At 39.4% G+C, this 15,146-nt stretch overlaps 1 protein-coding gene across 8 annotated transcripts in view; it reads right to left on the reverse strand.

Moving 5' to 3' along the window:
• The window catches only part of LOC127574120 (protein tyrosine phosphatase type IVA 3-like), a 100,407-nt gene that overhangs the window by 11,726 nt on the left and 73,535 nt on the right, over positions 1-15,146 (reverse strand). For 7 of the 8 annotated variants that reach the window (XM_052022825.1, XM_052022829.1, XM_052022826.1 and 4 more), the window contains 4 exons: positions 14,150-14,717; positions 12,377-12,469; positions 5,970-6,100; positions 5,131-5,205 (listed from right to left, as the gene is read on the reverse strand). In XM_052022825.1, coding sequence (XP_051878785.1) covers positions 5,131-5,205; positions 5,970-6,100; positions 12,377-12,469; positions 14,150-14,254 — 404 coding nt within the window. In that variant the 5' untranslated portion in view covers positions 14,255-14,717. The remainder of the gene's footprint in view (positions 1-5,130; positions 5,206-5,969; positions 6,101-12,376; positions 12,470-14,149; positions 14,718-15,146) is intronic. The other variant, XM_052022833.1, reaches the window with a different exon arrangement.

The following is a 15,146-nucleotide window of genomic DNA, read 5'->3' on the forward strand; positions in this document are numbered from 1 at the left end:
AGAAATAGGATGAAGCTGGAGGAAAGTGGCACCGAAGTAAAAGATCAGCTCTGATCTTATTGAATGGTGGAGCAGGCATGACGGTATGGATGTCCAATGTTTGCCCTGCTTCAGTGTTCTTACGTATATAAAAGGGCTCCTTCATGTCCCACTCATTTTAAGTGCTGCCTTGATGACAAATACAGTCATTCTCAACCCACTTCTGAATTTAGCTCTTTAGTCTGTCTTTGGATCAAATCTGTATTGACTGCTAGGAAAGACTGATGAACAGATAAACCTTGATGTACATGCCCAGGGATCCCTGAAGCAAACAACACAGGGTAATAAAATGATTAAGCAAGCATACAAGATACTTGCCTTCCTTAGCTGGGCATAGCATATAAGAACAGGGAAGTTATGGCAGCCTATATAAAGCACAAGTTAGGCCACAGCTGGAATACTGTGCGCAGTTCTGGTTGTCACACCATAGGAAGGGTGTGATTGCATATGCAAGCATGCACAGGAAGTTCAGCAGGTAGTTGTTTGGGATGGAGCAATACAGATATTGGGAAGAGACTGGATAGCTGACTTTGTTTCCCTTTGATCGGAGAACGCCAAGGTTTGTGCGAGCTAACTGAGATAGATAAAATGTGAGAGGTGTAGATAGGGTAGATTGTGACAAACTTTTCTTAGCAGAAGTGTCTATAATTAAGGAGTTGGTGATTTAGAGGGGAGTTGAGGAAATATTTCTTCAGCCAGAGGGTGTTTGGAAACTGGATTGCACTGCCAGCGACCGGGGTTCAATTCCGGCCACTGTCTGTAAGAAGTTTGTACGTCCTCCCTGTGACTGTGTGGGTTTCCTCTGGGCGCTCTGGTTTCTTCCCACGTTCCAAAAGACATGGGTTGTGGGCATGCTATGTTGGCGCTGGAAACATGGCGACACTTGCGGGCTGCCCCCAGAACACTCTATGCAAAAAGATGCATTTCACTGTGTGTTTCTATGTACATGTGATTAATAAAGAAATCTTATCTTATTTAGATGAGCACTTGAAATGCCACAGCATAAGAAGCTATGAACAGTGCTGGAAAACGTGACTACTTTGGATGGCTTCTTGATGGCCAGCACATTGGTGGGCAAAGGACCCGCTTCTATGACATACCCAAGTAATTTCTTTTCACATTACTGAGTGGATAGTAATATTGCAACTGTAGTGGAATAGTATGGCTAGAGGTTTGACTAGTTTTGGAGTGCAGGTTTTCAGTCCTACAGCCAGGATGTTGAGTACTCTTGTCCGTTTCTTGTATCACATTGACTGAATACTGGTTTCAATGGTGGTGATCTCAGGAAAAAGCCAAAATCTATCAGCAACTTGGCTCTTGAGGTTTAACATGGTTACAAATTCACAAGATCACAAGACAAAGGAGCAGAAGTAAGCCATTCAGCCCATCGAGTCTGCTCCATGAGCTAAACTAATACTATTCCTATCTAGCCCCAATTTCTGGCCTTTTCCCCATATCCCTTGATACCTTGACTAATTAGATACCTATCAATCTCCTCCTTAAACGCACCCAATGATTGGGCCTCCACAGCTGTACGTGGCAAAGAATTCCATAATTCCACTACCCTCTGGCTAAAGAAATTTTTCCTCATTTCTGTTTTAAACCAGTACCCTCTAATTCTAAGATTGTGCCCTCTAGTCCTGGACTCACCCACCATGGGAAACAGCTTAACCATATCTACTCTGTCAAGTCCTTTCAACATTCAAAATGTTTCTATGAGGTCCCCTCTCATTCTTCTGTACTTCAATGAATACAGTCCAAGAGCCGACAAACGATCATCGTATAAGTAAGCCCTTTCATTCCGGGAACCATCCTCGTAAATCTTTTCTGAACCTTCTCCAACATCAGTACATCCTTCCTAAGATACAGGGCCCAAAACTGCACACAGTACTCCAAATGAGGCCTCACCAGTGCCCCATAGAGCCTCATCAACACTTCCTTACTTTTATACGTTATACCTCTTAAAATGAATGCTAACATAGCATTCGCTTTCTTTACCACCGATCTGACCTGGTGGTTAACCTTTAGGGTACGCCGCACAAGTACCCCCAAGTCCCTTTGTACTTCTGTACTTTGAATTTTCTCCCAATCTAGATAATAATCTGCCCTTTTATTTTTCTCCAAAGTGTACAACTGCACATTTCTCAACATTGAATCTCATCTGCCATTTCTTTGCCCATTCTCCTACACTATGCAAGTCTTTCTGCAACATTCCTATTTCTTCAATACTCCCTACTCCTCCACCTATCTTGATGTCGTCTGCAAACTTAGCCACAAAACCATTTACTCCATAATCCAAATCATTAATGTACAGAGTAAAAAGAAGTGACCCCAACACCGACCCCTGTGGAACACCACTAATAACTGGTAGCCAACCAGAACAGGATCCCTTTATTCCCACCCTTTGCTTTCTGCCTACCAGCCAATGCTCCACCCATTCCAATATCCTACCTGTAATTCCATGAGCTCTCATCTTATTAGTCAGCCTCTTGTGCGGCGCCTTGTCGAAGGCCTTTTGGAAGTCTAAATACACAACATCCACAGCCTCTCCCTTATCCACCCTACCTGAGATTTCCTCAAAAAACTCCAATAGGTTGGTCAGGCAGGATCTTCCCTTCACGAAACCATGCTGGCTTGGGCCTATCTTGCCTTGCACCTCTAGGTATTCCATAACCTCATCCTTGAGGATCGATTCCAATAACTTTCCCACCACTGATGTCAGATTAATAGGTCTGTAATTTCCTTTATGCTGTCTCCCACCCTTCTTATACAGCGGAAATTCTTCAGCCTAGTCTTGAGTGCTCAGATTCTGGGCCCTGCCATTGTTGAGTATTGAGGGGGAAAGCTCTTGAAGCCTCCTTCTCCTCCCTAACAGTTTAATCACCCTCCCCTATTCATAACTTGATGTGGTACAATTATGCATTTCAGTCTGCTTAGCATACGTGTTGTCCTGTATTATAGCTTCAAAAGGTCAACATCTAATGTTTAAATACGTCTGCTATGATTCCCAACATGCCCTTCTACATTCCTCATCGAATTAGTGTTTACACACTGGTTTGATTGTCATGGTGATCAATATATGAGGCCATGAGATTACAGATTTTGTAGGAATACATTTTTACTCCTGCTGATGGTCTACAGTGTCTCATTGTTTTGAGCTATCAGATCTCTTCCAAGTCTCTCTTATTTAGCACGATGATATTTCCACACAACATAATGGAAGGTAATGTCAGTGTAAAGACAGAACTTTAACTCTATAATAACCATAGGGTGGTCAGTCATAGTCAGAGAAATACAGCATGGATACAGGCCCTTTGGCCCAACGAGTCCATGCTGACCACAGTGCCCATCCAGCTAGTCCCAATTTCCTGTGTTCGGCCCATATTCCTCCAAGCCCCACCCATCCATGTGCCTATCCAAGTGCTTCATAAACGATACTATTGTACCTGCCTCAACTACTTCCTCTGGCAGCTCATTCCACATACTCACCACCCTCTGCATGAAAAAGTTGCCCCTCAGGTCCCTTTTAAATCTTTCCCCTCACCATAAACCTATGTCCCCTAGCTTTGGACTGCTCTACCCTGGAGAAAAGATAGTTACCATCCACCTTATCTATGCCTCTCATAATTTTTAAACATTCCTATAAGGTCGCCCTTCATTCTCCTACGTTCCAAGGAATAAAGACCTAGCCTGGACGACAACTCCCTGTAACTCAGGCCTTCTAGTCCTGGCAACATCCTTGTAAATCTTTTCTGCACTCTTTCCAGTTTAACCACATCTTTACTATAACAGGGTGACCAAAACTGTGCACAGTACTCCAAGTGCAGCCCCATCAGTGACTTATACAACTGCAACATAATGTCCCAACTCCTATACTCAATGCCCTGGCTGATGATAGCCAGCGTGCTAAATGCCTTTTTCACCACTCTGTCTACCTGTGACACCACTTTGAATGAACTATGCACTTGTTCCCTAGATCCCTCTGTTCCATTACACTCCCTAGTGCCCTACCGTTCATAGCATAAGTCCTATGCTGGTTTGACTTTCCGAATTGCATTATCACACTTTTCTGTACCGAAATCCATTTGCCACTCCTCAGCCCACTTCCTAACTGATCAAGATCCCCCTGTAATCTACGATAACCTTCTTCACTATCAACAACAAACTTACTCATCAAGCTTTGTGCACTTGCATCCATATCATTTAGATAAATAATGAATAACACCAACTCCTGCGGTACACCACTAGTCACCGGCCTCCATTCCAAGAAACAAACTTCATCCACTATCCTCTGCTTCCTACCTCTCCGAGCCAATTTTGAATCCATCTAACTAGCTCTCCCTGGATTCCATGGGACCTAACTTTCCAGACCAGCTTACCGTGCGGGACCTTGTCAAAAGCCTTGCTAAAGTCCAAGTGTCTAAAGTACAAAGTCTAAAGTTGTACCAGTGCTGTCATAGACAGATACATCTGTAAGAGGTCAATTGGTGATTTCAAATTTAAGTACATTTATTTTTCATGTTGGTTCACTCATTATCTGCTGCAAACTGTGGCTGGCAAGTTTAACATCCTTCAAGACTTGGGCAGCTTGGTCATTGGTGGTGCTGCCAAGCCACTATTGTGATGGACATGGAAGTTGCTCACTCAGGGTATATTTTGTGTCCATGGTATGTCCAACTGCTTTGACATGGAGGAGTACTGATTCAACAACTGAGGAAGGTAGGTGATAAATCAGATTTCCTTGCAAATGCATGACAATGCCCTGAGACTTCATGGGCTGTGGTGTCAATGTTGAGGACTCCTAGGTCTACTTACTCCCACCACAACTTCTGGCAGGTTGGTCCTGCTGGCCAGGCAACATCCTGACAAATCTCCTCTGTACCCACTCTAGTATTAATACATTCTTCCTCTGATGTGGTGACCAGATCTCTAGATAGTAATGACGTATTTGTTAAAATTAAGTGCTCCATTGCACTTTGTATATCATGCAGAGTTTAGTTTTCAAAAGGAACCAGGTAGAGTTCCCTTGTAAAAATGTGATCAAATCAAATAATGACTAAAACCAGTTTTAAGGGAACAAATGGTACTTACTGCCTGATAAATTGAATGGCATCTTCATACTTCATTCCACATTCGATAAGAGCAACTGCTACCAGTACAGGAGCCCTGCATATTTGAAACATCTGTATAAGTAAATTATAGCACAAGGCACTGCCCCATCTCTTAAGATGTTATTGTTTTAAACACAACTTTAAAATATGCGGGTCACACCCACCTCTCTGGACATTGCATTTTCTAACACTCCCTGGAAAGAAAATTTTTCTAATACCTCATTCCTCCATTGATGACAATGCCAAATATCTTGATACACTCACACATCTCTCACCAAGATTATGGATATCTCCTACCAGCATCCCTGCATCAATACGTTCTTATGGGTTGTGCCAGGAAGAAGAAAGCTTTTACACATTCATTGCATATTCTTCTTAACTCCCCACTTTGCCAACAAATACTTTCCCAAATTCTTTTGAAGCCCTTTGTGCCATTTGCCAAGTTTCATACTCAAGTAATTCTGACATTTTGTTCTCCCCAGTTATTTTAGCGGCCCGTTGGACAACATACTACTTTTTGCAATTCTCTCCTTCAACTGCTCTGCCTGGTATATTGCTTCTGTCAACTCTTCTCCCCTACTAGAAATTGCCAAGTGTTTGATTTTCTTCTTTTATGATCTGTCCTTGATAGGTTTTCTTACACTGAAGAGACTACACAATTTCCTTCTGCCACTATCAGCTTATTTGAATTCACTCAACTATAGATAAGAGAAAATTAACCCTTACTACAATAATAACAACAACATTAAATTACAACTTCTCCAATAATAAGACAATAGGAAGTTAGACATTGACCAGCAGAAGTTCTTGTATACCTACCGCCCAAGGCCAGCAACACAATGGACTGCTACACAGCTTCCAGGTTCTTCTGTAAACTTAGTTTTAAGTAAATTTAGCCAATCATCCACAATTTTGCTTGGAGGTGGATCACCATCATCAAATGGCCAGTCCTTAAAAAGGTAAAAGTGCTTGTAAAACACTTGGTTTTATGCTGCAACGAAGAGGACTTTGTCATCAACCTTTCCAAATACGTAATATTTTAATTCATGGTTGGTCTAAGACGAAACACAGCAACATGAAGCCATCTTAGACATCCGATAAAAGATGATCAAGATATCTAACAAGTGAGTAATTAGTGTGTCAAAATTTAAATACATGAAGTATAAACTCCATCTTCAACCATTTCCATTACCGGCCCTGAAGTATTCTTCAGAAAATACTTAGTGATGAAAGGAGGGAAAAAATTTTGCAGTCCATGGGAGAAAAGTTTTTCCCTATAGCCTGTCCATTTCATTTTAATGTCACATTATTTTCTACTGAAAGTTCTCTTCCCACTTGCACCTCAAATACCTGAATATTCATCTTTTAATTCTTCCATTTGCAATGAATGATGAACTATTCACAAATCATTAAAAACCAGGAAGACCTTGAAATCTGTCCTAACTGCTGGGATTTTCAGAAGGCCTTTGACAAGGTGCTGCACACGAGGCTGTTAAATAAGGTAAGACCCCATGCTGGTACTAGTCTGGATAGAAGATTGCTGACTGGCAGAAGGTCGAGAGTGATGGTAAAGGGGTCCTTTCCAGGATGGCTGCCAGCGACTCTTGGAGTTCTGCCGGTGATGAGACCACAACTTTTCACTTTATACGTTAATAACCTGGATGAAGGAACTGATGGCATTGTGGCCAAGTTTGCAGACGATACAAAGATAGGTGAAGGGACAGGTAGTGTTGTGGAGGAAGGGAGTCTGCAGTAGGACTTGGACAGGTTAGAAGAGAGTGGGAAAAGTGGTGGCAGATGGAATACAGTGTAGGGAAGTGAGGGGTCATGAACTTTGGTAAGAAGGTGTAGCCTATTTTCTATATGGGGAGAGAATTCATAAATCGGAGATGCAGAAGGACTTGGGAGTCCCAGTTCAGGATTCCCTTAAGGTTAATTTGCAGGTTGAGTAGGTAGTAAAGAAGGCAAATACAATGTTAGCATTCATTTTGATAGGACTACAATACAAAAGCAAGGACATACTGCTGAGGCTTTATAAAGGCATTGGTCAGACCACATTTGGAATACTGAGAGCAATTTTGGGCCCCGTACCCGAGGAAAGATGTGTTGGCTCTGGAGAGGATTCAGAGGAGGTGCATAAGATTGATCCTGGGAATGAAAGGCTTAACATACGAGGGGAGTGTTTGATGGCTCTGGGCCTGTACTTGGAGTTTTAGAAGGATGGGGAGGGGGGTGTAGGGAAAATCTCACTGAACCCTACCGAATACCGAAAGGCCCGGATATAGTGGACATGGAGAGTCCATTAGTTTCCATTAGTAGGAGAGTCTAGCAGCCGAGGGTACAGCCTCAGAATGTCCCTGCAGAACCAAGATGAGGAGGAATTTCTTCAGCCAGGTGGTGGTGAATCTGTGGAATTTGCCACTGAGGGCTGTGGAGGCCAAGCCATTGGGAGTATTTAAGGCAGAGATTGATAGGTTCTTGATTGGTAAGGGGGTTAAGGGTTATGAGAAGGCAGGAGAATGAGGTTGAAAAACAAAAATAGCCGTGACTGATTGGCAGAGCAGACTCGATTGGTCGAATGGCCTAATTCTGCTTCGATATCTTGTGGGATAATTGAAGTGACAGGAAACTACCTTTTATTCCCCCCAGTAAGGCTGTGAATTTACCACTTGAAAATAGATACCCAAATGAATTCCAGAGCTGGTGGCGCTATTATTGTTTCTTCTGCCAAGAAATGTCATATGGCGACAGATTGGATTTTGTTTTAAATAAAACTAGTTGGTGCTGCAATATCAAAAAAAATGCTCCAACTGAACCCGCTGCTCTTCAGGATTTTTAAGTCAACAAATATTAGCCGCTAATCTATTGAGGCAAAACATAAAAAAATCTCACTACATCACACAGATGTTACACCCAGGTACAATGAGCAATTCAACAAAATAAAAGTGATTCCGTAATTTTCTAGTTTTGCACGAAATTCTAAGAAAATAATGTCTCAGACCATGAGGTCAATGTGAAAAGACAATACTTGCTGCTGAGCTCAAAGAAGGCTAACCACAATCTAGCAGCCTTGCTGATGTGGACTTCCACATTTCAGATGTTGGTTGCTAATAGGCTTCAGTTCAATAGATCCATGTTGTACAGCAACTGCATGGTCATCAAGTTGGCTGAGCAGCTAAACCCAGTCAGCTGCCACGAAAGAAAAAGTACAATTTTAAATAGTTTACGGAATGCAAAATTCCAAAAAGGTACATACATACGAGATTAAGATAGAAGCACAAGTATTGAATCAGAAAAAAAAGCTTCTAAAAAAAATGATATTATGAAATATTTATCTGGGTTTTATAATTCACACATAGAAAATTGGTTTGTTAGGTCCAGCAAGTTTGCCAAGCTTAATTGGCTATGAAAAATTCATAAAAATATTCCACTTTGTGGCAAAGTCTAAGTATTTTACAGCAAGAATACTTCAAGAATACCCAAACTTCATCCGATCACAGATTTCCTTGGATTACATTGAAAGTTACGAAACAGCATAGCCTGTGAAGAACCGCTGACAGCAATTTCAATATTTTCACATTAAACAATGCTGAAACTTTATAAACTGCCAACTGTGGAGTAATTTACATGATCTATACAGCACTGTCAACATTACCAGGGCAAAATTTACGCCAACTTTTTTCTCAGAATTCTACTCTATCTTGACTTGGAAATATATTGCAGGTCTTTCAGCATCACTGGGATTAAATCCTTGAACTCTCAAACCAACAGCACCAGTAGGCCTGCAATGATTCACAGTGGCAGCTCATCACCAGCTTTTTTCTCAAGGTGAATTTGGAATGGGCAATAAATGTTGGCTTATGGTAATCCCGAAAATGAATGAATCTTAATCTTGGAGTAATAAATAAAGGCATTAGGACATCAGTGTCAAAACTAGCTTAAATGTAGAAAAATAACAATTATGGTTGTTACAAAGTTGGAGCTAATTTACTTTTTTTTGGTAAATGTAGTATTGGAGCTGGGTACAGGGAAATATGGAATAGCATCAGTTGCCTCATTGCCCTATGGTGCAACAGGTGATCTTAGGAAATTCACAATTTCACCAAAACTCTCAGATTTTTATACTAGCAACATTTGGTCTTTACTGATTTATGTACACCCTTAGTTCACTCAACAACTTTATTTTTGTCATGAAACAGCTCCAAATGTGAAACTTACTAAAGATATTGAATGGATATTAGTACAACAAGCAAGGCCATTCAGTGGTTAAATAGAAACCAATTAGTTTATGGGAGCAAGTAAGTGAACTATAGCAAATATTCAAATTCAGATTTGTCGGTGTCAAAGGATCCCATAATAACACTGGATGTTTTCCATGAACATTTCAATACATAGTACATTGAAGAACAAGGCTATGAAAAGTTCATAATTCAAAATAAGCAAATTCAAAATAAGCTTTGGAGTGCACAAACGGCAGGACACCACTGTGGAAGTTTCAGAACCTGTTAACATCAGATGCCATAGATGTGTGGTAAAACTTCAATAACATATGTTTTAATCAAAACAATTAATCCTGTTACTACTTTTACCAAACAAATTACAGTGGAGCCAATCAGGAAATATATTGCTAATGCAACATCATTGGAACATCTAAGAAAATACTGTACAGCTAGTGCTATTGTTTAATGTAACATTGAATTTAAATAACTATAAAAACAAACCAAGTTAAACATGGGTTGAGTGCAAACATTTATACGAATAAATGTGAGAAAAAAAAATCGGTGTTTTAAAATTTAAGTAAAAAGGGTGGATGCATTTCACTGCAAGTACTATAGGAATGAAACCAATTCTTGTGCTGAGACAACTTGAACAACCATTGTGGAGGAGACTTTAATTTCATGCAACAAGACTGTCCCACATTAAAAACCCTTCCTAATCCAGACCACCTTGTTCATAGTCATATTTTTGAACCAGCCACCAAGACACTACACAATATACTTTTGAGTATACTCCTGAATCTGTTGAATGAAGAATAACAATTTTCAGTGTTGGACTACATTCAAGATTAATTTTTTTTTGTATTCATTTTTCAGGATATGGGCATCACTGATAAGACTAGCATTTATTGCCCATCCCTAAATGGTCTCAAGAAGGTGACAGCAAGTTGTCTTCTTGAGCTACAGCAGTCCTTCTGGTGAAGATACTCAGTGTTGTAGGCAGATCCAAGATTTAGACCCAGTAATGAAGGATGCTATGTACGATTTGGAGGGAATCTTGCAATTGGTGGTTTTCCCATGCCACTGACCATCAAGGGGTAGGTGTTTAGATTCTGTCTCTCTCATTCTCTCTCGATAATGATCATTGCTTGGCACTTTTGTGGCGTGACCGCTATTTGCCCATGCCTGAATGCTATCTAGGTGTTGATGCATGCAGGCATTTTCATTTGCTGAAGAGTTGTGAAAAGAACTCAACACTGCACAATTAGGAAACATCCTCAATTCCAGCCTGCTAATGGAAGAAAGTCTATTGATGAAGCTGCTGAATATCAGTGGGCCAATGACACTACTCCAAGGAAATCCTGCAGTGATGTCCTGGGGTTGGGATTACAACCATTGTTGTGTGAAATGTGACTTCAACTACCAAGGTATTTTCCCCTTGATGTCCACTGATCAATTTTATCCAAGGTTCCTTAATGCCATATTTGGTCAAATGTTGCCCTTATGTCAGAGGCGTCTCCCCTCTGGAATTCAACTCTTTGGTCCAGGTTTGGACCAAGGCTAAGGTGACATATGGAGCAGATTGGTCCTGGTGAAACCAAAACTGGCAATGACATGTAGATTATTGGTGAGTGCATCTATGTCAGGTTGTTGCTTGACCAGTCTCTGGGACAGCTTTCCCAATTTAGATACCAGTCCCTAGATATTCAAGAAGATTTCACAAGTTTGACTGAGCTGGTTGTAACTTTGCTCTGTCCGAAGTCTTGAATATAGTGGTGAAGGTAAGATTGAGGGAAAGATAGTGAATCAAATGGACTTTTACAACAGTTTGGTAGCTTTTGCAGTTATTATTAAGGCTAGCTGATAATTTTCCAAATTCCAGGTTATTAACTGACCTTAAATTCCACAGCTGCCATAGTGAGAATTGAACTCTGGTGTCCATATAATTAATCCAGATATTAGGAATACTAGGCCAGTAAGTTAAACACTATGCTGCTACTGTGGATCCATATGGATGAAAATAAGTGTATTCATACCAGGAATTCAGGGGAAAATGTTTTAAGATACACAATATGGGATCAATTTTAACATCGTTCCAGCTTTTAAAAAAATGAGACAAAATCAGCTTCAAATGGAAATTGATGTTGTAGTAGAATCAGAAGATTTTCATTAATAAGGAACTAAGTTAAAAAAGCAGCAGAAAAAAAAAATCAGAAAAAAAATGATGGAATAATGGATATGGGATTACAACTTGCTTTGTCAGTACTATTTATTGATGTAATCTAAATATTGAACAATTTAACTGCAAGTTCATAACAATGGTAGTGTGCTAATGCAATTTTTATAATTACTTTTAAAAAATCTATTTCAACTTTTCTCTCCCCCCCATCCCTAAAAACATCAACTTTAATATTAAGTATTTGGAAGATAAATTCAGAAGAAATGTGTTTAAAAGTAATTGAAAACTGCATGTACAGGAAGACTTCCAAGAAGCAGAGAAGAAAAAGTAGGTGGAAGGGTGAGGGGATTGATGGCAAAGAAAACAGATTTGGGAAGTTTTTTTTAAACTGAGTTAGGAATTGTAGTCGACAGCCAATTACACCAATGGGTCACCACACATGGATTCCAGCAAAGGAAAGCAAGTTTGATAACCTTCAAGGTTTATTAATAACTGATTGAATATTAGAGCATATTGGAGTACATTAAAGTTGTGTAAATGTGTTTCTTACAGAGATTTGTTCAAAAGAAACTTGGAGCAAAGAGCTTTCATTTATGAAATTTAGCTTAAATTGAGTCTGTTGTGATCCAGTGCCACATGTTGGTCACCTATTAAGCCATAGAACATTGGATCACAATTCCCAAAACAGAAAGCTTCAGGAAAATCTTATTATTTGCAACAGCAAGCCATTGTTTTACTCTGAATAGGTTTTTGAGTTTTTGACTTTCGTCTGTAAAAATTCACATTATTATTTTAAACTTCCATTCGGCAAAGCAAAGAGCCTTACTTACTATTACTACAATACCCTCATTCTCCAGTGGCCTCTTATCATACGTGGTATCACATACTCTCACAATAGTGGTTACACCATACTTCTGCAGTTCCTAAGGGAAGAAAAGCATAAGCAACTCACTATTTAAGAATTATAACTGATAAAACATACTGGGAGATGAATGAAGTCATGCAATCTAATTTTTATTCCCATTAATGATGTGGATTATAGGCTCAAATCAAACTGAAATCAAGATCTTTGTGACTTTAGATTTTTTTTATATGTATAAATTCTGTATGGACAGATGAAATTGATTCTCACCCAGGAAATAGGGGTCTATAAAATCTACAAGCTCTTAATTTGGCCATTGCTGGTGCACGATAGAAGCTTAAATAAGTTTTATTTATTTTTAAATTGAAAAAGCATTGCTAATTCATACCCAGTATTAAATGGACCACAAGTACTAATTAATCCTTTAGCCAGTACATGGTCTGCAATTACCTGCAAACAACTGAAAAAACTATTTGACCTAAAATAAGCCTTCTCACCCATACTGCTTGCTTAAATCTCCCTCATTTCACCTGTTCTACCCTGATCAGAGCCCATTAGTTGCTGACAGATGACGGTTTGACTATTCATAGCTCTCCTATATTTGTCCTCTGATATTGCAACTTCCATGAATTGAAGGCTCATTCCAAACCTTCACTTCATACATATACTCTCTTCTGACCCACATGGCTCCCAGCTTCCAAACACCACCTTCAGTTCTGGCCTCTAACTCTTTCTTCCTCATCAACAATGGTAGCTATGCCTTCAGCTAGCTGTTGATAGATAAGTTCTGGAATTTGGTCAATTTCACCTCCTTAGGCCTGATCAATCTTCAGACTGTTCAATTTGAAATAAAAATCTCATACTGTCCACATAGGCTCAAAATTAGTAATAAAGAGAGATCAATAATAAAATGTTAAGAGTTTTTGTTTTAAGTGGCAAATTATCTACCACAGAATATCTAATCTCTGACCCGCTCTATTACATGCAACATTTATGTAGGTCAAATTTCTTGTCATTCCCATGGTGTTATTGGCAGGGCACATAGCAATGGAAAGGCAAAAAGTATTATAAAATTACACAGAAGCAGAACAAGGAGGAAAACCACCAACTTCTCTATTCCTTTCTATCCATAAAGAACATTTAACAAAACTCAGGGTGAGAGTGAAATAACTAATAAGGCAGATGGCTTTAATTTCATTATTTCCAATTCAAAAAAAAATCAATCCATCAGTGGAAATCAGTTTCAATGAAGCACCAGACCTGAAATTTCTAATTTATACAAAAGAAAATTGAGAACTGAGAGCAGCAGCAGCCTTTTCCTTTATGTGGGTCACAAGGTCGTGGAATCATGATTATGGTTTGTGTCTGATATAGAAGTTAAGTCAGCATTCAAGGTTTTATAAATTATTGAAGACAAAGGGAAGTAGATGAGTGTGTGAAAGAAATAATCTGGACTATTTGAGTCAGTCTATTTCATCAATTTTGTTAATTCTTAAAAGTTCACTGTTTTCCTGCGAATCTTCATCACCGTCTTTACCAATAATGCTTAGGATTGCAAATCACACAAAAATGTTAACAGTCTACCCTGGATATCTCAAATGCAAAACAGTAGACACCAACATTTATCCTAACAGAAGCAGGTTTGTCTACCGGTTACATTTAGAGTTTCAGTTTGAACATCTATTAGACTACCTCTCAAACACTAAACTGCAAACATTAGGTTTAGTGTTTCAAAACTCACCTCTATAAATGCACCCAATGTGGCATTTGTAGGATTGTGGGTTATGAGAAATCTCATGTGTTTGTAAGAAACTTCCACAGGTGCAGGTCGATTCATGCGGGCCATGGGACTGGAACCAGTGGCACAGAAGAATGTTAGTACAGGGGCTGTAAATGATCTGAGTATCTCCAAATTAATCTATGTGCACTGTCTTCATAGGATTGTAGGTTTCTTATTGCAGCAAGAGAATGAAATAGTCTTCTCTAAATTTTGTTTAAAGTCCCTCTTTGTTTCTTCTTATTCCCTCTCCTTCAAACTACAAATGCTTCTACATTCAACAGTTCAGTCACCCCATTTGGAGATGCATTACAAAGCAGTAAGAATACAAGTGGAGATGCTCAACAGGCCAAGTCTGTTATCTCTTGGATTCTTTTTTTAAAAAAAACTTTTGATGGTCAATCCAAAATGGTGGTCTGCAGGTTCTTGCTTAGATTTACTTGTCTGCAAAGATGCTATGTTGTGCTGGGCAGTAGCCACTGCTGTTTCTCACAAACTCCATAAAAGTGTGCTGAAAGGAGCTGTTGAACCACTGAAAAGAGAAAAAGATACATATTTTAGAGCTGCATTGCTAAAAAATTTGACAGACAATATTATCTGTGAATAATGCTATTGTGGAAGAGCAAAATGGATAGCTCTGGCCTCATTTCCCCATTTGATCACTGACTAGTAAATGTACCTGCCTTATCAACTGACACAATGTATGTAAAATGTCATGTGACTACTGTTTATTGCTTTCAAAATACTCCAACTCTACAGTATTCAGTATAAACAAAGCAGTGTGATGTAAGCCTGACCCCTCAGTTATAATACATGCTTGCTAAACAAAAGAATACCTTTCTTTTAGCATTTCATGTTATTCTACTAATAAAGTTCACCATCTAGTACCTTCTTGCTAGGTCATGTGAGTGCAATCTCACGTATTTTGTCTTGTATATTTATTAGCTTGACTGCAAATGGT

This window comes from Pristis pectinata, chromosome 9, assembly GCF_009764475.1.
Source record: "Pristis pectinata isolate sPriPec2 chromosome 9, sPriPec2.1.pri, whole genome shotgun sequence".
In the NCBI taxonomy this organism is placed as follows: domain Eukaryota; kingdom Metazoa; phylum Chordata; class Chondrichthyes; order Rhinopristiformes; family Pristidae; genus Pristis; species Pristis pectinata.